This window comes from Rutidosis leptorrhynchoides, chromosome 2 (genome assembly GCF_046630445.1).
Source record: "Rutidosis leptorrhynchoides isolate AG116_Rl617_1_P2 chromosome 2, CSIRO_AGI_Rlap_v1, whole genome shotgun sequence".
Classification (NCBI taxonomy): Eukaryota; Viridiplantae; Streptophyta; class Magnoliopsida; order Asterales; family Asteraceae; genus Rutidosis; species Rutidosis leptorrhynchoides.
In genome coordinates, this window is record NC_092334.1 from 43201558 (window position 1) to 43228616 (window position 27059).

General features: G+C 32.9%; 2 protein-coding genes across 2 annotated transcripts; both read right to left on the reverse strand.

The window, feature by feature from the left end:
• Positions 1-334: 334 nt before the first annotated feature.
• Positions 335-10447, reverse strand: LOC139890785 (uncharacterized). The gene is made up of 16 exons (XM_071873698.1): positions 10111-10447; positions 9870-10009; positions 9361-9421; positions 6017-6232; positions 4970-5245; positions 4498-4632; positions 4293-4418; positions 3391-3435; positions 3095-3202; positions 2739-2881; positions 2533-2656; positions 2158-2232; positions 1689-2072; positions 1498-1590; positions 847-1003; positions 335-763 (listed from the first exon to the last, which is right to left on the reverse strand). Exons 1-16 carry the CDS (start codon positions 10339-10341, stop codon positions 570-572), a joined length of 2508 nt encoding a protein of 835 aa, XP_071729799.1. The 5' UTR covers positions 10342-10447; the 3' UTR covers positions 335-569.
• Positions 10448-11022: 575 nt separating this feature from the next.
• LOC139890786 (probable disease resistance protein At5g66900) lies at positions 11023-15304 on the reverse strand. The gene is made up of 5 exons (XM_071873699.1): positions 14485-15304; positions 13509-13912; positions 12537-12892; positions 12219-12439; positions 11023-11964 (listed from the first exon to the last, which is right to left on the reverse strand). Exons 1-5 carry the CDS (start codon positions 15215-15217, stop codon positions 11141-11143), a joined length of 2538 nt encoding a protein of 845 aa, XP_071729800.1. The 5' UTR covers positions 15218-15304; the 3' UTR covers positions 11023-11140.
• Positions 15305-27059: the final 11755 nt, after the last annotated feature.

The following is a 27059-nucleotide window of genomic DNA, read 5'->3' on the forward strand; positions in this document are numbered from 1 at the left end:
CAAAACCAAACCAACTTGAGTGCAATTCTTGATGTTAATCTTGGTCTTAGTGGTTTGCTGTGTGGTTCAGTACTAGAATCGTTATAACTGGTTGGTTTGCAATCCAGTTAGATTATGATTCGGTTCGGTGGGTGGTAGTGACATGGTAAGATTCTGACCTTCCAATGTGAAGGTCAAAGGGTTTGATTCCATGGAGCTACAAAGTCAGTTATTTTCCCTCATGGCCACGGAAGTTCGCCTACGATGACTGCTCGCAAAGCGGGTAGTCGTCCTGGAATTAGTCGGTTCAGAAAAAGTTCACCCAGGTTAATAAAAAAAAAAGAAAAAAGTAAAATGCTGAATAGAGATTACTCGTATATAAGCATCATGTCCCTCAACACCGTCGTTTCTTCAAATAAAACTATTACAAAATCGAAACACTGAAATTTCCTTACAGACCGACATATTTTACATAATCTCTACTGGGAACCATTTTTTTGTATGTTTTCTAACGTTACTAACATTCACGAACGTCCTAAAAGTAAACCCGACCGATCTCCAACAAGCTGGCATGTGTAATACCTGACGTTTTACGTCTTCTTTAGGAGCAAGTTTCGCAACTCCTCGTTAGATTTAGGCTTCTCATCTCCACCTTCAGTAGTTGCTGATGATGCCGGTTTGTTGGTGGTAGACCAACCTAAAGCTCTAACTGTTCTGGGAACTGCAAAAGTGTTTCTCCCTTTCAGCTCAACTTTTCCTTGTCTTTGATCATCACTTTTTTGCCCTATACAATTGCACCAATATGAGTTATCAATATCATAAATTTTTTTTATTATAAAAAAAAAATTGAAGAGTAAATGCCCTGACCTTGTTCGGCTGAATTTTTATGTCCACCAGGTCCCTTTCGTTTGCCTTTAGGATCAGAACGTGCAATGCTTAACTTCTTTCCGAGAAACATTTGCTTATTCTTAGCTACAGCAGCCTCGAGGTGTGTATCATCAGAGAAGTCCACATACGCTAATCCCTATTAATCAACAAATAATAAATCATAATAACAAAGTGTTCAAATAACAATCCAACTAACAAGAACAAAATGTGCAGGCTACGCCATTACAATATTCAACTAAGAAACCAGTAACCATTTTTTACAATTTCTCTCATTGAACCAAGGATTTTAACACTGTTTACTTTCTTGAGGTCTGCCAATTGAATGATCTGATGACAAATTTCACTAGAAGAAAAAAGGTAAGACGGAGGGAAATAGATTGAGATGAAATAAGAACTTTTCCCACACAAAGGGAGAAAGGAGACACGATATTTCTATAAAAAATTTACCTCCAATAAAAAACTTGTATGACTACATAAATTCGACATCCTTTTCAAAAAGATACGAGTACAAAATCCAAGAAATAAGCTAATCAAACCGAGAACCAGAACAACGATCAGCAAAAATAGTATAATATTGATCAGGCAAAAAATGATACACAATACGATATAAAAGAGATAGAGAGAGATTACCCTTGATTTTTTCGTGAACCTGTCCAATAATATTCGAACAGCTACAACGCCACCAACATCACTGAAGAAACCTTTTAAATCTTCGTAAGTTGCCTGAAAATTATGGATTTACTTCGTTAACCTCCAATAATTCAAACCGGTTATGCTTCAGGAGGAGAGAATATTTAAAACCGTAATAGAAAAATTTTTACCTTCAGATTTAGATTTGATACAAAGGCAGTGCATTGGTCATTGTATTGCTTAGATTTCTCGGATTCAGGGCCTTTAGTTTTTTCGGGTGCAGGGTCTTTGCTTTTCGTATCATCTTTATGGATAGGCATGTCTTTTGGAGCAACAGTGTCAGCCACTTTATTAGCTTTAACTGAAGTCTTAAGACGAGGCTTATCGTTTTGATTCCCGGGGGCATCTTTTTGTCGCTTTGCTGGCAACTCTTCATTAGGTGCAACTGAAGCAGACTTTCTTTTTTCACCTTTATTTTTCTTAGTAGAATCACCCTTTTGATCAGTTGATGAAACAATGTTTTTGTTCTCTTGTTGTAACCTAAAAAACTGCAGCTCTTGCAGCCGAGGAGTTACCTGGAATGAAATTTTTTAATACATTAGGAACAAAAAGATTTCTAACAACAAACAAAATATTGGAATTTCGTACACGAAAATGTACCTTCTGTGAAGCATGATCAAGATCATCCAGCGTACCAAATTGCCTCTCAAACTGTATCCACGAGTTGCATATGTCCTGAACGAAATATTTTTAGATAAAAGCCCTACTGTAAATTGAGAGGAACTATAAAACAGATACTCTTTTGTAAGTTTACTAACAAGTTAATCATTCAAAAAGGCTATCAACATTGCATAAAAATGGTCATCTCTAGTAGCTTACCATCAAATTTAGCTAAACGAAAACACGTATTGCAATACTGTTAACCAACCCTATATGGGATCTCTAATGGTTAACAAGTTAGGTACAAAAGAATGAAAACTACACACTATTATCAAATACAAATAATGGTACATAATACGACAGAAGATTATTCACCTCGGAGCCTGTCCCAGAAAACCTTTTTGTATAACATCGCTTATATAGAGATCTAGCTTCATTTATGTGCCCCAACTCTGTCTCCATTGATATATAGCTTTGCCAGGCTTCCAACATAGACCCACTATATGAATCCAGAAACATTATGATCATGGAATCCAATAACAAGGCTAAAAGTTTAAAGATGAAAACAGCACACAATTGACCTGTTTTTTAGCATGCTTTCCCATACTCCACGAGCTGCAGTTATATCGTTTCCAATGATATTTTCAAGACGAGCCCAATAGCTATGTATTTGCAGCAAACTGTATGTGTTATTCAACTGTGATGTCAAATAATCACATGCCCTCTGGAACCGACCATAAACCAGGATAACTTTAGAGCCAATAAACATTATTTTGTATTAGAAGCATAAGCATATATGCTTACAAAATAAAGCGAATTAAAAAGTATCTTAGGTAATAAGAAAAACAATGTACACAATTTAAGAATGTTTGAAAAGATGTAGCATGAACCATTAAAATAGGCTAGTCTGAAATATATATATGAGTACAAGCCAAACCTGAAAAGTATTTCTTATCAAGGAAATATCGAGCCCGTCATCCACTTCTTTGGCAAACAAAATTCTCCTCCTCAGGCCATCAACTCTAGTGAGAAATATATCTACATACTGAAATTAAGATCGATAATTTATCAGCAGCCTTGATAAATATCTCAACAGTAGTTATACCCCAATACACAACAATCTATATAGCCTGTGATTAATACCCATCTCCTTAATGTCACATATTGCATGTAGCCAATTTTGCAAATTCAATGATAACAAAACAACAATTTAACAATTAAAAATGTTCGTACCTCTTCTAACGTAGAAAATGTGCATTGCAGAGATCTTTCAAAAACCTGAATTGGGTGAAAATTTAAGTCTTGGAAATACAACAATGATAACAACTTATAACTTACATATACGCATTGTTAGCTGAACCTAATACACACTACTCAAAACAATATTACACTAAAATGTAACTAATTGATCATATTTCATAATTGATTTGAAGATGAGTGTGCATAGGTTTACTATGCTATCATACTATCACACTACAAACAGCTATTTTATATGAAGCTTGTATATACATACATGAGTGCCTGAAGCCTCAGAGATCAATGAATATATTATCATCAAAATATATTAACTTAAGTTTAAGCATTAAAAGTTGTAAGATGTATCATAATCCCGGGTTTAACCTCTGCCCGAGTTCACTATAAAAAGTCCATTTTTGTTTTCATGGGTTATACAACCTTTTTTATCCGATACTGTACGTGGACACCCGAGTATTTAGCTTTTTTCAGTGCAGCCGCACGTCTATCAAAACTATTTATAAAGGCTACGCAAGTATGTATATTTTGTCTTCTATGCCATTTTCAACTGAGAAACATGTCAAATGTCAAATACGAACTTTAAGTTTTTGAAAACTCCACAACTTTAACGTATACTATTGTCAGACCTCATCAAAGGTACTTATGTTGTTTCAAAAGCATAAGGTCATTTTATCAGTTGGAATATTTTTCATATAAATGACATGAGATACATAGTTGGGGATAGATAATATATTTAACAGATTGGTGTCTTTTTATGAAGAAAAAAAAAATGAATAGTTGTCGTTTTGTTAAAAGAAGATCCATCAACGCCATTCCAGTATTCCAAAAAGCAATAGCTGACACCTCATTTAAACAATGAAAAAAGAACAACAGAAACATACGTCAGAAAGATCTTTCTCAGAAACACGACATCGTTCAAGGTATAGCATGAGTCGAACCCATAATTCTCCAACCCACGGGCAGTTCCTTGTAGCCCTGTTATAAATGTCCCTCAAAGTTTTGTCTGTCTGGCAATTAAAAGATAAATAGTATGTCAAAGTTTAGATGGTTACACGAAGGCAACAAAAGATTGAAAATCGAGTGTACCTTTAGGTTCATGTTGAGGTAGTTAGTGTAATCAATCCAGAGGTCACTTGATATAGGAAATTCAGTTATTGCACGTTCATACAAGCTTTTAACCCTAGAAGGGTCTCCAGAAGACTGCTCAAATTTCAAATAAGCCTGCAGTAAAAAGAAAGATATCACTATTTTCACATTCGTATGCAAGTGTAGGACTGGTTGCACAATAATGGAAGTGGCGAGTTGGATGGGTATGACAGGCTCGGTAGCAGATAAAAATATTTGATTTCAGATATTCTTTCAACGATAGTCCAACATTTTGAATGAACGCCTTCAACGTGTTAAACACTTAAACCCATTTCCTTATAAGCTAAATATATTTGATTTTAGCCGTTTGACCCCGTTAAAAGTGAAACAATGAATTGACCTACTCATAAGTAAATGAAAATTTGCCACCTCCACATTTACAAATGCAGTATAGTAAGTCAAGATATCACACCATAAAGCTTTGAAGCCGCTCTGTATCAGGCACATCACTTTTTACTATTTGTTCTTCAAAATCAGCACGCGCACTCAACATAACTAAAGCTTTCTGATAAGCAGTGGCAACATGAGAAGGTAGCTCATCGGTACTGCTACTATTGACATCAAGAGTGTTCCCATGTTCAGACTCCCAAGCCTTGTACGCTAGAAGAGTTGACTTCATGTCGTTATGAGGAATCGATAAGCGACGATGATACATATTTCGAATCTTTTGGATCTGCTTTTCCCTCGACTGTAAACCAAAATTGAACAACCTGAGATATAGGAATGAAAGACAAACATAGAAACTATAGCAATTTTTGTATTACAATTTAAATAATCAACATATGGATTACAGCTTTCTGGAAGTTTGTGTGCAAGTAGTACGGCCAAAACCAGAAAAAAAAAGAAACAGATTTCAAAAATATACCTACATCACAGTTGAACTTAGTAAGCTGAAAAGTGTTACAAGTATTTATCAGAAAATGCATCTCTACTAACTTGGTCTATGAGTCGAGCAAAAAAGAGTATAAGAGCAATAAAGCCCAAGACTACTAATTTGCTATCACTCAGCATATGGACCATGGTTGTAAAATTATATCCGACGTGTAATTCGTTTAACATATCAATGGATTAATCACAGAAAATTATCAATCCCTTCAAGAATTCTAATACTAAGAACACAGTTACATGTTGTGTATTGGATACTTATCACGGAGATCAAGCAGATATCTCTTTACTGACAGATAGGATTTTCTTCAAACTAAGTATAATACTCACTAGACTGATTATTAATAATCTATCAGATTGGAATAAAACAATAACAAAACGAGCATCTTCTTAAAGGTTACCTCTTACGATATGGGGAATACCTATTAGCATATATATTTAGGACAAAGGGCTTATGAAAGCAAAATATTGATCCCACATGTTTATATAGATAATTAAAAAGATAAAATATGAGGGAGCAAGAACTAATAAGCATTCATCTACAGCAAATGTGAGTTGTCAACTACTATCGTACCTCCGAGTTTTTCTGATCCATGTTGTTGAGAACCATTTCCTCATAGCTTTTGTACAATTCCCATAACTTACTGCCTTCAGCAACATGCAAACCACATGCAATAAGAGCACGCTCAAATAGGTTCCTTGCCTTAGAAATTCCAGCAGGTGAGCATTCATGAACAGAAGAATCGAACTTTTGGATAAAATTAAGATAGTCACACCAGAGAGAGATGGACTGCAAGAAGAAACAAACATTTTTAGTTATAAAATAAGCATTCCTATAGGAGTACCTTAGCACTAATTTCTTATAATTAATACATGATAGTGTATAAGTTGATAGAATAGAGGAAGAGAGATATTGAACTTGTATGTTCTGGTACATTTGATATCACTACATAAGCTTCCATTATATAGGAAGAACAATTACATAATATATCCCTATACTATAACTAGAGTATAACCTTATACAATTATAGTTGTCTAATATTCCCCCGCAAGCTAAGGACGGGTAACAACCTGTAGCTTGGATCGTAACTGGAGAAATCTTGGGACAATGGCTTGGTGAAGATATCAGCAATCTGATCATCAGTAGTTATAAACTGAACTGAAAGTTTTTGTTGAGCAACTCTTTCTCGAACAAAGTGAAAATCAACTTCTACATGTTTTGTACGTGCATGAAAGACTGGGTTAGCTGAGAGATACGTAGCGCCAAGGTTATCACACCATAAGGTAGGAACCGATTTAACAGGAACACGAAGTTCACGTAATAGATCTTGAAGCCATGTTAGTTCTGCAACCGTGTCAGCTAGGGCTTTGTATTCAGATTCTGTTGAGGATCGAGAGACAGTCTTTTGTTTTCGAGCAGACTATGATACTAGGTTTGAACCAAGATATATAGCATATCCTCCCGTGGATCGACGGTCATCTGGACAACCTGCCCAGTCAGCATCAGAGAAGCTAGTCAGCGAGTTGTATGCTGAATCGGTATAGGCATGAAGCACTGTTCCGGAGTCGTGCATAAATCGTAAACCATAATTGGCAGTGCCTTGTAAATAACGGAGAATTCGTTTAACTGCTGACCAATGATTTATCGTGGGACAATGCATGTACTGACAGACTTTGTTGACTGCGAAAGTGATGTCCGGTCGAGACAATGTAACATATTGAAGGGCACCCACAATTTGACGATATTGAACAGGGTTGTCAAATGTTGCACTATCACCAAGAGCAAGTTTGGCGTTGGTTGTCATTGGAGATGAAACTGGTTTAGCATTAGATAAGTCGGCGCGTTCCAAAAGTTCACGGATGTATTTGCGTTGTGATAGAATCATGTCATTACCATTCCTTGTGACTTCAATCCCTAGAAAATAAGATAAGTTACCCATGTCTTTAATAGCAAATGAGCGGCTGAGACTTTGTACAACCTTATCTATTTCCTTTGTATCGTTCCCTGTTAAAATAATGTCATCAACATACACAAGCATATATAGAAGAGTGTACCCATTAGAGTAGATAAATAAGGAAGTATCCGTTTTCGACCCATGAAATCCAAGAGAATGAAGTGCTGTAGAGAGTCGATGAAACCATGCTCTAGGTGCTTGCTTTAATCCATATAAGGCTTTGTGAAGGAGGCACACATGATTTGGTGTAGCTGAATTGACGAATCCCGGTGGTTGTTGTAGATAAACTGTTTCGTGAAGATCACCATGTAAAAAGGCATTTTGTACATCAAGTTGCCTGAGGGACCATTTCTGAGACACAGCCAAGGAGAGAACAACACGAATGGTTGTTGATTTTACAACGGGGCTAAATGTTTCCTGATAGTCGATGCCTGGTTGTTGTCGAAACCCTTTAGCAACTAAACGTGCTTTGTAACGTTGTACTGCCCCTGTTTGATCCCGTTTTAATTTGTATACCCACTTGCAATCAACCACATTAGAATTTGGAACACGAGGTACTAGTGACCAAGTACCATTCCACACCAACGCTGAATACTCTTCAGTCATGGCTTTACGCCAGTGAGGATCTTTGTTAGCAATGGTAAAATTTGCTGGTTCAGTGTCGGACGAGGGACCTCTTGTATGATAGGAGGTGACCTTATGTTGGTGGATTTGTTTTGGATTGGGGCGAAGATTGGCTGGTCGAGAACGAGGAGGTGGCTCAGTGTTTGTGGTAATGGTGGTAGTCGTAGCAGTAGTCTGAGGTAGTTGGTTGTGACTTTGTTTAGGTAGTGATGAGGAGGTTTCTGAGCGACGATGATATGTGTGAATGATAGGTGGTTTGATCGTGCCGTGTCCAAGCGGTGTAGTGGTGGTATTTTGTGGTTCTGGTGGGACAGAATGAGTTTTAGGAACTGTGGAAGGTGAATCTTTAGTTTGTGAGGTAGGATTTGGATATTTAGAGATGTAGGGATTGACTGGATGTGTAGAAATGGTTGTATTAGATTGTGTAAAAGGAAAAGATTGCTCATTGAATCGAACATGACGGGCTATATAAATATGATCCGACTTTGGGTCGAAACATCGATAGCCATGATGGGCAGTACTGTAACCAAGAAATACACAAGGTGTAGATCGAAAATCCATTTTGTGGTTGTTGTATGAACGAAGATGAGGGTAGCATTGGCACCCAAAAACTCGAAGAAATGAAAAATCAGGTTTATGTTTGAACACATGTTCAAAGGGTGAGGTTTCTGAGTTTGTTCTGGATGGCATTCGATTGATAAGATATACTGCAGTTCCAAAAGCAAAATGCCAAAAACGTTGTGGTACATGTGATTGAGCGAGTAGAGTAAGACCGGTTTCAACAACATGGCGATGTCGTCTTTCAACCAAACCATTTTGTTCACTTGTATGAGGACAGGAAAGACGATGATTGATGCCTAGTGGAGAAAAGAATTGAGAGAGATTTCTAAATTCACCTCCCCAATCAGTTTGGACAGATTTGAGTTTGGTCTGAAATTGTCGTTCAACCATTGCAACAAATTGCTTAAAGGTGGCGTAAACATCAGATTTGAGTTTTAATGGGAAAAACCACATAAATCGTGAAAAGTGATCAACACACAGCAAAAAGTATTTGTGACCATCGAAGGAGGTAACAGGCGCAGGTCCCCATACATCACAAAAGACTAAATCCAAAATGTGCGAACTTTTATAAGTAGATGGTAATAGAGGAAGAGAGATATTGAACTTGTATGTTCTGGTACATTTGATATCACTACATAAGCTTCCATTATATAGGAAGAACAATTACATAATATATCCCTATACTATAACTAGAGTATAACCTTATACAATTATAGTTGTCTAATATAGTGGGTAACAGATGAATATAATGACCACCTTAGACTGAAATAAAGCTTACCAAGTAGTCAGATACTACGCGCTCATAAAGCTTCTCAATCGTAGAAATTGTACCATCCTGCCTGCATCATGTACAACTTAAAATGAGTCTTTTATCAGCACCGAATCACCGATACTTTAAAAGTGAAACCAAACAAAATAGTACAACATTTTACTATATAGATAACATAGAAAACGAATCCTTTTAAAGTCCCTATATATGAATAGTGGCATTCTACACACGTGTGTTTATCCATAGTCATTTTCTTTGCTATCCATACAGTCCTCTTGTTTACAATCTACGTGTCAATCTTGGCCCAACCTCTCCTGAGCACCTCTTCACATGATTATCCCATTTCTAACTTGCATTCAAAAACATTGTTGCCCATTTCTAACTTGCATTCAAAAACTTTGTTCTCCTAGGATGCCACTATATCACTTCAAAGTATCACATCCTATATTTTTGTCTCACTACTAACCTACTATCAATAGTTCAAAAGGTTAACAAAGATAATGAATCGAAATGCTTACGTAGAGGACGAAATGAGTGAAATCTCGTCATTGGCCCATTGCTGCCACATTGCAGGAGTAAGCGGAAACAGCTGACTCATAGCCTCTCTTGCTGACCTCAGCTTATCGATATCCCCTTGCTTCCTCAAAGCTGTTATATACTGCATAACATCAAATTAACAATAACTGCAATCAATTCAGAAAACCTATTAACAAACAAAAATACCACAAAATAAAAATAAATAAATAAATAAATAAGTACTTGAACATGAGCATCGTAGTTGGCTGGATTGACAGACAGTTCAGTTTCTAAAGTTTTTATTTCCAAAAGCGCTTGAGCTTCGTCATCTGACTCCGAGTCAGAGTCGGAACCGGAATCGGAATTTGAAGGAGATCGGTCGTTGTTAGGGTTTTGAGTTACGGTTACGACATCCATTGGATCACCGTCGTTGGATGGTGGTGGTTCGGTTGATGAAATTAGGGTTTCTTCCATTTTCAAAGTGGTGTGGTAATACTGGGTAAGATAGAGTATGCTGGTGTATGACTTGTCCAGCCGTTTAATTTGTTACCGAGTTACGGTTCCCGTATTCAGTCTATGGTTCGATTGAAGAATGAGGATGCGTAAAAACTTTTTTAAATGATTTTTTTTTTTTTTTTATCGAAAAACAACTAAAAGTTTATAAATCAGAAAAACATCAAACAAACGAAGCCCAAAATATATATACGAGAATCAACTAAAACGTTCGAGCTCAACTATACAAAATCAACGTACCATGGGCTCACGACCCTAAAATGGATGAACACTGATCAACGTACAGTGAGCTCATGGTACACGTTGATTTGTGTAAAATGGATATTTTTTTTATTACAGAGTTAGTCCTTTTGTCAATCTGTATGTGCAAGTATTTTTACTTTGTTAATCATGTTTTGGCCAAGTATAGATGGATTGGGATTTTATGTATAGGATATGTCATACGTGTTTGGGATGTGCACTAAAACGCCCCCTCGGGTATTCCCGTTGTAGTTGTACGATCTTAGTTTTTGTTTTATGATATTTTTCCGGGAGCTTGTCCCCTTTTATCCAATAAAAAAAAATAAAAAAATAAAAAATACTCAACTAATATTCGTTTTTTTCTTTATTTCATTACATCAATAAAACATGAATGGTCACATATGCAACAAAAACAACTTGATATATGCTATCAATAGACAAAAGTGTAAATAAACCAAACTACAACAATAGTTGCAGGGGAACCTAAGTTTTGGGATCATTATACGGAGTGACTATCATATCATATGATTAACATGAGCGTTTCTAATCTATTTTCTTCCACCAAATCAATCTCCACATTATCGTATTCGCACCATTTATAATATATTTCTTCGTCGCATACCACATTAGTATTATACAGCTCCTCCACAGATGATGGCAGTTCGTGTATTCCTGTACAACCCTTCATGTAAATCGTTCGAAGACCACTTAAATTTCCCATATCTTCAGGCAACGCTTCCAAATTTAAACAGTCCGAAATATCTAATATGTTTAGCTTTTCAAGTCTTGTAATCGATTCGGGCAACTTTTCTAGCTTCGTACAAGAACGAAGACTCAATGTTTCCAAATTAGTCAAGTTACCGAATTCATTAGGAAGTAGACCCATATCGTTGCAGTTGGTGATGGTCAACATCTTAAGATGAACGCTGCTACACAATAGCGACGGAAATTCAACTACGTCTTGACAATAATCCATCTCAAATTCGACTAGTCTTGGCCAGACTTGAAAATTGTTGCTGCTGATGAGATTTTCAAAAGCGTTTCCGATTTTGCACATTATAAAGGATACTTTTTGCAAGTTTACCAATGCTAAAATGGAGGGACTCAATGAAGATATCGAAACACGTTCCAGTCTAATCCTTGATAGATTCGATAAACATCCGATAAGATGGAAATCTTCGATATGTGTTGGGTATAAACCATAGTTTGTGACATTTAGAACCTTCATTTTTTGCATATCCATTAAAAAGTGAGGTAAAGTGTAGGTCTTCGACATTAAGTTCAACACCGTAACTTCAACATTAGTGACTTTCATGTTGCACCATTTTGAGGAAAATGACTCTCCTGCGATTAACAATTTAACCAATTAGTAAGAAACTTAGGATACTGATAAAAAAGTTCTAAGTTGGTTTACCCAGGCGGGCGACAACCATCAGGATTACTCCCTGGCCACCACAAGATTCGAACATGAGACCTCTTGCAAGGATGTCAGACCCCCCAACCAGTGGGTCCCAACCAATGGTTAAACTTAGGATACTGATAAATGCAACTAATACATATTATCCATATTCAAGTTTATGAGATTAATGAAGTGAAACCTGTTGAAATTGACAATATGCGAGCTTCCATGGGTTCTTGAACTTGTATAATCGATGCGGGCAAGTTTTCTCCTCGTGCATTTATAATCAGTCTTTTCCTTCGAGTAACGGGCACTTCTGCTTTGCTACTCAAGTGAATAGCAAGCTCTCTTAACAGATCGTGTTGCTTGACAAATTGATGGTCACAATAGTTAAACGTTGCACCTGAATCTTTCTTAAGACTGCACATATACACGATAATTAGTTTTACATCAGACGATACAAAAATTAGTATATGTCATATGTGATATACAAAATAAGTGGAGAGAGTTTTAGTACCCTGTAGCCATAAGACTGACAAGATGTCTATACGAAAGCCCAACGATCTTATCGAAGGTGTCAATGCCCTGATCATCATGGTTGTACAAATGCATCCACATATCTAACAGAGCGCTAGCCGGGATCCTTTGATCTTCTGGGAATAACCCAAAGTCCATAAAGCATTCCTTAAATTCTTCATCTAAGGTCTTAAAGCTTCTTTCTAGACGAATACGTACTTGCTCATTCATATCTAAAACCGAAATACCCTGGTTCAATGATTTTAGCATAGATTTCCAAGCTAGTTCATCTCTCCCGTTTAACGAACCGCCCACTACTGAAAGAGTGAGCGGGTGTCTCTTACAACGTTTCACCATCTACATTGAAAAGTTCAAAACAAGTTAGTCCACAAACTAAGAAATACATAATAATAATATACATCAATTCATAGTATAAAGCAAGGTTGAAAAAGACACGAGACGGAGACGGGTCAGTCGAGACCTTGAAATGACTAGTCGGCCAAAACGGTCGAAATGGATGTTAACGTTTATTGACTTCTATATAATGTAAATTTAATATTGTTATCTATATAATAATATAATGTATAATGTATTGGTAAAAATATTATGTATAAATAGATTTAATATTTAATATTAGATTTTGCTAACGATTTAGGGTTGTCATAACGTGCATAAACTAAGTTGAAAAAATGTCGCTTTCAGGTCAGTAAGTAACCACTTAGTATAACACTTTAAATCACACTAGCAAAATCTTTAATATAGATTTAATATTAGCTTTAGCTATATAAATTATTGATTGAGCAAAATAATATACTATTTAAAAAGAAAATTTGAACGGCGTTGGTCGGGTATTTTTGAGCGTTGACCAACTTTTAGAACGTTTTTTTCCTAGTCGAAACGGGCTAGTCACCAAACAACACCATTGGCTGCCACAACCGACTTTTGCAACTCTGGTATAAAGACAAAATGTTACCTGAACCACAAGAACATCATCAACAGCAGCTCGAGGCCGTTTCTTGCTTTCTGTAAATGCAGAGCGTTGAAACAGAGTTTTGGCGTCCTCATCACTCAACGGGTCAAACTTAAACACGTCAAATTTAGGAAAGGCGGTTCGAGACGTGACTAAAATTTTGCATCCTTTGATGTTCGAAGGGAAGTTATTTATAAACGAATCACACCACACATCATCTAATACTATCAGCATAGGACTTGGTAATTTTTCTCGCAAAAAGTTATCCAACTTATGCTTTGCATCTTCGTCGCTTTGAAATGGAATCGGTTGACCGAAGGAACTCGGGTTAAAAAGATCATTGACTATTACCATGAAGTTAGGCGTTTCTGAAACCGTCACAAAAAAGACTTTTTCCCCAAATTTATCTGTCAAAAAAAAAGTATATATGTTAATATCACAAGTCCATAGCAGGTGGTTGCTTCGAGAATAGTCTGCTCGCAAAACGAGTCGAAAACTCAGAAAAAAGTCCATGTTATCAGTCTAATGCAGGTGACCAAACAAACTTGAATTTATATAACTTCTGAAAATTGCAGTGCATTCAAGTTAAGATTTTGTTACTGGTGGCAGGGCTATATCTGGGTTTGGGTTGAAATTTCCGGCCCGTTTGTCAGATCATATAACATTCCAGTAGGATAATCTCAACCCGTCAACCCAACCTGACCCAAATTGCCACCCCTAACACCATGGTTTCACTTATAGCCGGCAACTACGGACATATTTCTTGCAATTTTTGGATACCGATCAAAGTTTAATATAAAATCCATCCAACTAACAACAAATTTCATATATAAAAACCATTAAATATCTAAACAATATTTATAACTAAATGAAAACGAATACGAACAAATGAAGTGGTAAGGTTTTCCCTGTTCGGGTTACCCGGGAAGGGCGAGTAATCCAACCCCATAGACTGTACGCAATACGAACAGATGATTACCTTGAATTTCAGGATCATGACATAACTTAGTGACCAAAGTAGTCTTTCCACAACCACCAGCAGCCGCAACAACAACAACAGAACCGTCATCAGTCTCCATCGAACAACCACCCTCATCATCAATATCATCTGCTAAAATCTTATCTTTCAACTTCTTTAACGGCTCATCAAACGCCACAATTCCTCTAGGAAGACTCGGAACTCGCCAACCCAAACGCCCCCGGTCCCACTCACATGGGCCCACTTGTTCTCTTCTATACGAAGTTGACATAGAATTACAACTCACAGTCTGATGCAACTCTCTAACATTCATAGATAAACTATCAAGTTTTTGTGACACATCATTAACCTCAACAAGTGCCTGTTTTATATCACGTGTCTGAACCGCCTGCACTTCTAACTGAAAAAACTGTAACAACTTATTGTTAACATCTTTTAACTTCAATGAATGACTGAATTTTTTAATGAAGTTTCTCTTGATTTTCAAACATTTTCGAACGAGTTTTTCGGCGTCTTGGATTTCGTCTATGAACATTTGGGATTCAAGTTTAGTACGGTTGAGTTTTTGATTCAGGTTTATGACGTCACGAACGATTGGTGTTATTCTGTTTAAGGTGTTTAGGAGTAGACCCAATTCAGATTTGAAATTGGCTATTGTTTGTGCTACATATATTACAGTATCAAAAAGTCTTGAAACGGCATCAGAAAGAAGAGGATCTTTAAGCATAGCCATTGACAAAAAGTATGTATTTTTCTAGTGATTTACATTACAAATTATATGTAAAGTGAAGCACAGTTTCCTTGTGTAAAGATTCTATGGTTTAAAAGATATGAAAATGGTTGAATTTCAGGGAAATGAATAGAGGCTTCATGATTGGATGTTAAGGTCAACGCGTCTTCTGTTTGAAAAGGAAAAAAATAATTAAATAAATAATGTATGATAGTGAAGTAACGAAAAAAAAAAAAAGTAAATAAATAATAAAATATTAACTTGTTTAAGAGTTAAGGGTTTACTTTGAAAATTTTGAATCGGTTGACCGCTCCAATGGGGCATGCTGGATGGTCAACTCAAATACCATAGTAACAAACGCTGGCCGGATCTCCGATCACCACAACCACTGTTTCCTGTTCTATCATCTCTTTTTCCATCAAAGCCTGGCTTTATTTGATTATTGGTATGTTAGTATTCAAAACAATTATCACTGTTGTTGTTACTTGTTTTGAACGATGAAATATTTAATTTATTAACTGGTCTGTCTTATTCTTTGTTTTAATGGAAAAATCAACTTTATGTTGTTAAAATATTCAAGAACTTACCTGATTGGAGTAAATACTTTTTTCAGTTTAACAATTGGTTTTTTGATGGACCAAAGTTATGTAGTTATAACCTATAATGCTCATTGCTAATTGAAATTTCAACTCTATACTGCAGAGTGCAAAGTAATGTTTGCTAAGTTAGACCCTTAAGCTTTTAGTTATTCTGAAACATTTGGTGAAGCTGCAGATGTAGGCCCGGGGCAGAAACACAGTGGGGCGGGGTAGGGCGTCCGCCTCGAGTGGTTTTAAATTTTTAGGCCTAAAGTTTTTGGATTTTCATATTTAGCCTCAAAAGCCTACATATTTTACCCTCATAATATCGATATTTTGCCCCTAAAGTCTTCATATTTTGCCCAAAATCATCCGTATTTTGCCCCCAAAAATGTACAGTGAATGTGAACGCTTATAATAAGAATTCGCCCGGTGAAAAAAATTTCTAGTTCCGCCACTGGCTGTAGCTGTAGCTGTAACTGTAACTGTAACTGTAACTGTAATATTGTTTAGGATTTTTGTTTGAAAATAATAAAAAAAGTTCAAGCTTTTATATCCAAACGAAGCTTTTAGCCTGCAAGAGTAAGAAAATCTCGAAGCTTTTAAAAGCCACATGACAAACGTGCTCTCAATGACTGATAATTGGTGCTGTGTTAGGAGACGTTGTATCTAAATTATCAGAATGTCATTAAACGAGTGACAAAAAAAACACCTAGCAGTTTAAGCCCAAACTATTTCAAATACAAGAAACTATCACAAAAATCAGGCCCATTTTCGACGAAATCATTACGCTGAATCTACTAATGGATCAACCAAAACAAGACACATAAATGCAGTAATGTTTATCAATCAGTTGGAAGCCGCAGAAGACCTCGTAAGGAAATGTGAGCATATCAAATGGAATTTCTACATCAGATACCGACACTCGCTGAAGTTAGACGATTTGAACGCATCGTTGCAACGTTTCTTTCACGTTGATTTTCAAGAGGCAGGGATGCTAAGGAAATGTTGACGGTGTTAAAGGATATGCACAAGAGAATGGATATAGGGAGTTGTTCGAGTGGTGGTTCTAACGACCCGTCCTAATCCATCCGGACGAAGTCCATATCGATTACAAACGATTCACAATAGTTGGTTACATCGCGAGGTACTTGACCTCTATATGATACATTTTACAAACATTGCATTCGTTTTTAAAAGACAAACTTTCTTTACATCGAAAGTTGACGGCATGCGTACCATTTCATAACATATTCAACTATAATTGACTTAATAATAATCTTGATGAACTCAACGACTCGAATGCAACGTCTTTTGAAATATGTCATGAATGACTCCAAGTAATATCTTTAAAATGAGCAAATGTACAGCGGAAGATTTCTTTCATACCTGAGAATAAACATGCTTTAAAGTGTCAACCAAAAGGTTGGTGAGTTCATTAGTTTAACATAAATAATCATTTCCATCATTTTAATAGACCACAAGATTTTCATTTTCAGATCTCATAAATATATGTCCCATGCATAGAGACAAAAGTATTCATATGGTGAACACCTGGTAACCGACATTAACAAGATGCATATAAGAATATCCCCTATCATTCCGGAAAATCCTTCGGACATGATAAAAACAACATCGAAGTACTAAAGTATCTGATACTTTGGATGGGGTTCGTTAGGCCCAATAGATTTATAAAACATTTTATAAAATTATTCTACATTGAGGTGTAACAAAAATATTTAATGATACAACTCAGCTTAGAATTTAAAATCAATGCTAAACAGCATATAATAATCCATGCTAAACAGCATATAGTAATCTATAGTTCTATTCCACAGCCTGAGGTGTAACCAAAAATATTTGTTGATACAACTCTACATAGAATTTAGTTTTTTGACGGAACTATTTTGTAAATCAAAAAGCTCATTTATTCATCCCAAAACATTTAAAGAGTTTTAAAAATGGGATTAGTTTTTGTGTCTATTTCGTCAAACATTTATAAAACAGCGCATGTATTCTCAGCCCAAAAATATATAATGCAAAAGCAATTAAAAAGGGAACAAATGAAACTCACTTAATGTATTTTGTAGTAAAAATACATGTGACTAAATTGAACAATGCAGGATTGGCCTCGGATTCACGAACCTATATCATTTGTATATATATTAAAATGTATACTCGTAATCGAATAATTATAACTTTATGTAATTAATTTGTATATATATTTGATAATGATTATTATATATTTAGTTATATATATATATATATATATATATATATATATATATATATATATATATATATATATTAAAAACATTTAATTTATTGTATATGGATATTTATATAAATATTATTAATCAAATAAATTTATACTTTTATGTAATACACTTATAAGTATATTTTACATAGATAATAATGTTTGCTATATATAAAAAGTTGTATTTAATTAAATTGATATGACGATTACTAATAGTATCGTTAATAATACTTAATGACGTTACTTAATCAAAGTGATAATAATATTAGTCATAGTATTTACGTTAACATAATGCTAATAATAATAATACATCTATTAGTAGTTAATAAATATAATATTAATAGTAGTAATAGCAATATTTTTAGTTATAACTTTAATTGTAATAATAATAGTGATAAATGATAACTAATACATATTAGTAATAATAATAATAATAATATTTGTAACACTAACATTAATAACAATAACAATGACAATAATAATTACAATAACAATAATAATATCAATAACCATAGCAATAATAATAATAATAATAATAATAATAATAATAATAATAATAATAATAATAATAATAATAATAATAATAATAATAATAATAATAATAATAATAATAATAATAATAATAATAATATAATTTATAATAGCAATGATAATAATAATAATAATAATATTAAAAAAAAAAATGATTACTACCTTAAAGGCATTAAAGGCTCAAAAATATAGCAACACGCCAAAGTCGGGACTCGAACCCGCGACCACCCGCTCAATCACAACACCCTCAAACCATCCCACCATACTTGCTATTCTGATTAGACTCCAAACCAGTTGTTTTTAAAACCCGTTTATTTCATTCTATCATCATCTCCTTCATCAAGCATAAACTAATCAAAATTCAACCCAACTTCAATACAGCGAAATACAAATCTGATTACGAATTTATATATAATCATAAATAGCCTGTATTGAGTCCTATTCTTTAAATAAAAAAATAAGAAAAAAATGGAAACAGCCTCCATGGCCGACGCTGTTGTTAACAAGAAAAAAAAAATTTGCTTTTGATTTTTAAGAACGTTTTGGCTATTGGTTACAACACGAAATAGGTTGCATTTCATTCCTATAAACTTTCTATAACCTCAATTGATCCTAAAACACTAAACAGAGTTCGAATTTCACGATTAATAAAACCTTTAACTTTTTGAATTTCAACTTTGACTTAAAAATTTGAAAACGATAGAAAGAATTGGGTAATGAAAACTTATTGATAGATTACTTAGATCATTCCTAATAGAACCGCATTTCCAGATTTTGAATTAAATTCGTAATTGGAGTTTAAAAAAAATCAAGAACAGATATCGATGTTTTTGGTTTATAAAAAAATTCTGTGTTATTTTCTATTTAACAAAGGATACCAGCATATATGACGATAAAGAAGATATTAATTCAACGATTAGAGCAGTTTATAGTTTGTATGTTAGTGATGATGATCGTTTATTGATCACAGGTGTAATAGAAACCAGATAAAATAGATCAGATAGGTAATTACACTTAATATAACTGTATTTATATAATAATTAAATAATTAGTCATAATGTTTATATAACTATCTGTATTTATGTAAGTATTTAACTCTATTATATCTAATTAGTTGTATATGTATCGATATATATATATATATATATATATATATATATATATATATATATATATATATATATATATATATATATATATATATATATATATATTTGATTTTATATATCTATTTATATAGCTGTTTATATATATTTATTTATATATATATAACTGAAATTATATATATATATATATATATATATATATATATATATATATATATATATATATATATATATATATATATGTATATTTGATTTTATATATCTATTTATATAGCTGTTTATATATATTTATTTATATATATATAACTGAAATTTATGTATGTATTTGTATTTATATATATATATCAGTATTTGTATAACTATATATATCAACTATGTATGTATGTATATATATATATATATATATATATATATATATATATATATTTTAAATATATACGGAAACATGATTAATATTTAAGATCTCTAATATTAAATACGATGATCTGTCCCGATTACTCTGTCTGATATTTTCATTATAAATTAAGCTATTCCGTTCCATTATTCTCACCATTCCTATACTTTCCTTCTTATTTCATACATCCAAAAGATTCTGAAAATGCTTAATCCATTTCTAATCCTTGATTTTTTTTTTCTAATTATCATTTCTGTCATCATTCTTTTCAATCTTCCACCAGAAAAATTTGTTTACTTCTACTATTACCTTGGGGTGATACTATTCTTAATTTTACCATGTCTTTATATTGCTATTCATATTAATATCCACGGGTTGTAAGCTCCGTGTTGTTATTGGCTTTATATATTCTCTTATATTTGGAGCTATTTGCCTTTTTATTCTCCTATCGACCTCTAGTAAAGCGAGTAACAGTCCAGAATTCGTAATTATGGAATTTCGAATGAACCTAATGCTCTAAACAAGAAAGAACATAATAGCACGATTTAATTTGTCAAATTACCAGAATTACTGAGAATAGAACTATCAAGAATATATATTCTTGATATGTTCAGAAGTTAAGCAGAATGAAAGAGTTATGTAACATGGCACATGATGACGTTATGATCTGTGAATCATCACGTCCCATTAGAAACTCATCATGACTTACTGTAATATAATCACGTTGATCAAGTGTCATTATATTATACTAACTCATGCATCAATTCCCGACATTACTTCAATAACATTCATATTTTAAGCTCGAAAGTTTACAGAATATAGAAACTAACAGTTTCTATATGATGTAACACTGATAGCACGAAGGGATTTATGATTTCAGATAAGAATAGTTATAAAAATATCTTCAAAAATATGGAGGATATTTATAATGAAAGATACGATGATATCTTAGAATTTCTAATATCGATGGATGATGAAAAAGATTTATCCGTAAAGGTTTAGAGTCAGGAGCAAGGTATTCATTAATGACTTCAGTAGATATTGAATCATTTAGATTCTTTGAAGGCATAATTAGTCTTTGTGATTTGTCCATAGCCTCCTTCATGGTTTGCTCAATCCGTTTTCCAGTTCCAACATTTTTTGAACTTTGCCAACATACAATTCTTTATCATCAAACTTTTGGTTGTTAAGGTCGTTTACAGTTGTCTACGGCTTCTGCTGCTTCATTCAGCTTTTTCAACATTCAGAGTATTGATTTGTAGACTGAGTGCTTTTCAGAATTTTAAAATGAAAGATCATAATTCTAAGAGATAAATGTTATACATATAACTGTTGATGTAGATATGCTGTGAGTTTTCAAAGTACTGATTGCTGATTCCCGGTAATTGGTATGGCAGTTCTCGTTACAAGATGCGGATGAGCATATGATAAGACTTCAATGGATAAATATAGTGATTTGTCGGGGAGATGTAACCCAATGAGTAATGAAGTTGCTGGTAAGTTTACTACTAATGTGATGGAATATACACGGTTCTCCGGTAACGATGATGAAAAGTAAACTTATATATCAAGGTTATGATAAGGCTAATCCGAATGAAAATTCGAAGTTGACTTGCTGGAGCTGTGACAAAATTGGCTATTTTGAACAGGAGTTGCAAAGTTATTTTCAGTAATAACAATGCTAAAGGAGCTATTACATATACGTGTTAAACGTTTACTCAGGTTCCGAGTGTTTTCAGGTGCATAACTATATGCATCAATCTTTTCTTCCGTAAATGAAGTGAGGTTGGTCCATCCTCTGATTGAGGTGTTTTCAAGAATCAAGAAAGGTTTGAACGTAGATTGTAATCGTCAAGATACAAATGAGGTTTAAGATGAAATCAAGTGGCAAACTTGAAGAATTGTTTAGTTTCATATGTTATAATCAATATTTTAATTCATTTTTAATTGTCCAATCTTGATAGTCCACAGTCGATAGTCCACAGTTAACAGTCCAATAATTCATATATAGTTTAATTTATAATATTCGAATTAATTAATGCGTATCGTGAGCCGTGTACATGTCTCAGAGTCGATCACAACTCAAATTATATATATTATTGTAGAATCAACCTCAACCCTGTATAGAGAACTCGATTATTACTGCATATAGAGTGTCTATGGTTATTCCAAATAATATATATAAATGCATCGATATGATATGTCAAAACCTTGTATACGTGTCCCGATATTTAAAGTGCGTAAAATAAATAACAGAAATTAAATAACGATAAATAAAGTGCGTAAAGTAAATAACAAAAATTAAATAACGATAAATAAAATTGCGAGAATGTAAATTGCGATAATATAAAATGTAATCAGTTAGCTAGGAACAATTAGCTAGGAACAGTTAGCGTAGATTCTTAACAAAATTTCTCATAGTTAATTTGTTTGTTTCTAACAATTTTTATTTTGTCTAATGTTTTCTTCATTATGCCACTTGTCAGATTCTGGTAGGTCAAAATCCAAATATGAAATTGAATGAAAATGTACAGTATAACATGTTAATATGAAAGTTAAATATTTCCTCGGGTATTACCTACCCGTTAAAATATTTTCACCATTAACAGTTTGTACAATAAAATTTTTAATTACAATCTTTATGAAAACATATATACATATATATTTTCTTCAGACGTAATCATGGATTTAATGAGTCAATGTGATATTAAACTCATCAGATTTACGGCTAGAACTAGAGTACATAATCTCTAAAACATTAGAGATTATATAATCACCATGAAGGACGAAGATTGTTTATGTATAACGATTCGTAGAAAGATGATTATGCTTGAGATATAGATTGCGAGGTTGAGACGTGTGATGATTTTGTTGTTTCTGATACTGGTTATGCTGCTGGTGCTGCTGATGGTGGTACTGTTGTTGTCGGTGCTACAAGTGTTGTTGGTGCTAAGGTTGGTGATGATGTTGGTGTAGTAAGTATATCTTGTAAATCACGCACCATTCTTGTCAGGGTTTCTATCCTACCCTCTATCATTTCTATCCATCCACTCATCTGATTCGATAGATCTTGATTAACAATTCGAAGTTCCCTAACTTCTTCTAATATTCCCCTTCGATTGGTATTCGGAAGTAGAGGTTAGATATTTTCTGAGATTGCAGTAATGCGACCCTCGAGGTGGAAAACTTTAGCAAGAAGGGTGAATACAGTGTTGCGCATAGGTTCACCGGTGAGTACATCATTTTCTCCGATGTTAGGAGGTACGTTTGGTTCGCGGTAGGGCTCGCCTTCTTCATTTCTCCATCGAGTGAGTAAGTCTCGGACCCACCCCCATCTCCTCCAGAAAGAAAAAATAGCTAAACGGTGGAGACACTTCGAGTTCATTGACTTCGGAGTCTACTTCAATACGCATCTCAAAATTGCTTCCGGAACTAATGGAATCTAAGCTAGGTGTAGAATCCATCCCTTATGATCAGTTAGAGGATTTTTATGAAATGATTTTTGGTTATCGGATAATATTCTAGTTATATAGAATATCTAATATAGTACAGAAGATCCCGTAGATTACGGAGGAAATTAAGGAAACGTGTCAGATAAAGTCTACAGTAACAGATACGCTAAGATATGGATTTGTCTATACACTACTCATGCAATCAATGCAGTAAGATGTGTCTAGACTAGGAATGATAAGCAGGTAATTCCCTAAGGATGATAAGTAGGTAATTTTTGACACGAAATGATAAGTAAAACTTTTGACATGCAGACACGGTCGAAGTCCAGACTCACTAATGCATCCTAACGACTATCAGTTAGACACACTAATGCAAGACCTGGTTCGCTAAGACCACCACTCTGATACCAACTCTAACGACCCGTCCTAATTCATCCGGACGAAGTCCATATTGATTACAAACGATTCACAATAGTTAGTTACATCGCGAGGTACTTGACCTTTATATGATGCATTTTACAAACATTGCATTCGTTTTTAAAAGACAAACTTTCTTTATATCGAAAGTTGACGGCATGCGTACCATTTCATAACATATTCAACTATAATTGACTTAATAATAATCTTGATGAACTCAACGACTCGAATGCAACGTCTTTTGAAATATGTCATGAATGACTCCAAGTAATATCTTTAAAATGAGTAAATGCACAGCGGAAGATTTCTTTCATACCTGAGAATAAACATGCTTTAAAGTGTCAACCAAAAGGTTGGTGAGTTCATTAGTTTAACATAAATAATCATTTCCATCATTTTAATAGACCACAAGATTTTCATTTTTAGATCTCATAAATATATGTCCCATGCATAGAGACAAAAATATTCATATGGTGAACACCTGGTAACCGACATTAACAAGATGCATATAAGAATATCCCCTATCATTCCGGGAAATCCTTCGGACATGATAAAAACAACATCGAAGTACTAAAGCATCTGATACTTTGGATGGGGTTCGTTAGGCCCAATAGATTTATAAAACATTTTATAAAATTATTCTATATTGAGGTGTAACAAAAATATTTAATGATACAACTCAGCTTAGAATTTAAAATCAATACTAAACAGCATATAATAATCCATGCTAAACAGCATATAGTAATCTATAGTTCTATTCCACAGCCTGAGGTGTAACCAAAAATATTTGTTGATACAACTCTACATAGAATTTAGTTTTTTGATGGAACTATTTTGTAAATCAAAAAGCTCATTTATTCATCCCAAAACATTTAAAGAGTTTTAAAAATGGGATTAGTTTTTGTGTCTATTTCGTCAAACATTTATAAAACAGTGCATGTATTCTCAGCCCAAAAATATATAATGCAAAAGCAATTAAAAAGGGAACAAATGAAACTCACTTAATTTATTTGGTAGTAAAAATACATATGACTAAATTGAACAATGCAGGATTGGCTTCGGATTCACAAACCTATATCATTTGTATATATATTAAAACGTATACTCGTAATCGAATAATTATAACTTTATGTAATTAATTTGTATATATATTTGGTAATGATTATTATCTATTTAGTTATATATATATATATATATATATATATATATATATATATATATATATATATATATATATATATATATATATATATATATATATATTAAAAACATTTAATTTATTATATATGGATATTTATATAAAGATTATTAATCAAATAAATTTATACTTTTATGTAATACACTTATAAGTATATTTTACATAGATAATAATGTTTGCTATATATAAAAAGTTGTATTTAATTAAATTGATATGAAGATTACTAATAATATCGTTAATAATACTTAATGACGTTACTTAATCAAAGTGATAATAATATTAGTCATAGTATTTACGTTAACATAATGCTAATAATAATAATACATCTATTAGTAGTTAATAAATATAATATTAATAGTAGTAATATCAATATTTTTAGTTATAACTTTAATTGTAATAATAATAGTGATAAATGATAACTAATACATATTAGTAATAATAATAATATTATTTGTAACACTAACATTAATAACAATAACAACGACAATAATAATTACAATAACAATAACAATATCAATAACCATAGCAATAATAATAATAATAATAATAATAATAATAATAATAATAATAATAATAATAATAATAATAATAATAATAATAATAATATAATTTATAATAGCAATGATAATAATAATAATAATATTAAAAAAAAAAAATTTGATTACTACCTTAAAGGCATTAAAGGCTCAAAAATATAGCAACACGCCAAAGTCGGGACTCGAACCCGCAACCACCCGCTCAATCACAACACCCTCAAACCATCCCACCATCCTTGCTATTCTGATTAGACTCCAAACCAGTTGTTTTTAAAACCCGTTTATTTCATTCTATCATCATCTCCTTCATCAAGCATAAACTAATCAAAATTCAACCCAACTTCAATACAGCGAAATACAAATCTGATTACGAATTTATATATAATCATAAATAGCATGTATTGAGTCCTATTCTTTAAATAAAAAAAAAAAATGGAAACAGCCTCCATGGCTGACGCTGTTGTTAACAAGAAAAAAAATTTACTTTTGATTTTTAAGAATGTTTTGGCTATTGGTTACGACACGAAATAGGTTACATTTCATTCCTATAAACTTTCTATAACCTCAATTGATCCTACAACACTAAACAGAGTTCGAATTTCACGATTAATAAAACCTTTGACTTTTTGAATTTCAACTTTGACTTAAAAATTTGAAAAGGATAGAAAGAATTGGGTAATGAAAAGTTACTGATAGATTACTTAGATCATTCCTAATAGAACCGCATTTCCAGATTTTGAATTAAATTCGTAATTGGAGTTTTAAAAAAAATCAAGAACAGATATCGATGTTTTTGGTTTATAAAAAAATTCTGTGTTATTTTCTATTTAACAAAGGATACCAGCATATATGACGATAAAGAAGATATTAATTCAACGATTGGAGCAGTTTATAGTTTGTATGTTAGTGATGATGATCGTTTATTGATCACATGTGTAATAGAAACCAGATAAAATAGATCAGATAGGTAATTACACTTAATATAACTGTATTTATATAATAATTAAATAATTAGTCATAATGTTTATATAACTATCTGTATTTATTTAAGTATTTAACTCTATTATATCTAATTAGTTGTATATGTATATATATATATATATATATATATTTATGTATATTTGATTTTATATATCTATTTATATAGCTCTTTATATATATATATTTATTTATATATATATAACTGAAATTTATGTATGTATTTGTATTTATATGTATCAGTATTTGTATAACTATATATATCGACTATGTATGTATGTATGTATATATATATATATATATATATATATATATATATATATATATGTATTTTAAATATATACGGAAACATGATTAATATTTATTATACAAACATTAATATTAAATATTAATTTTAA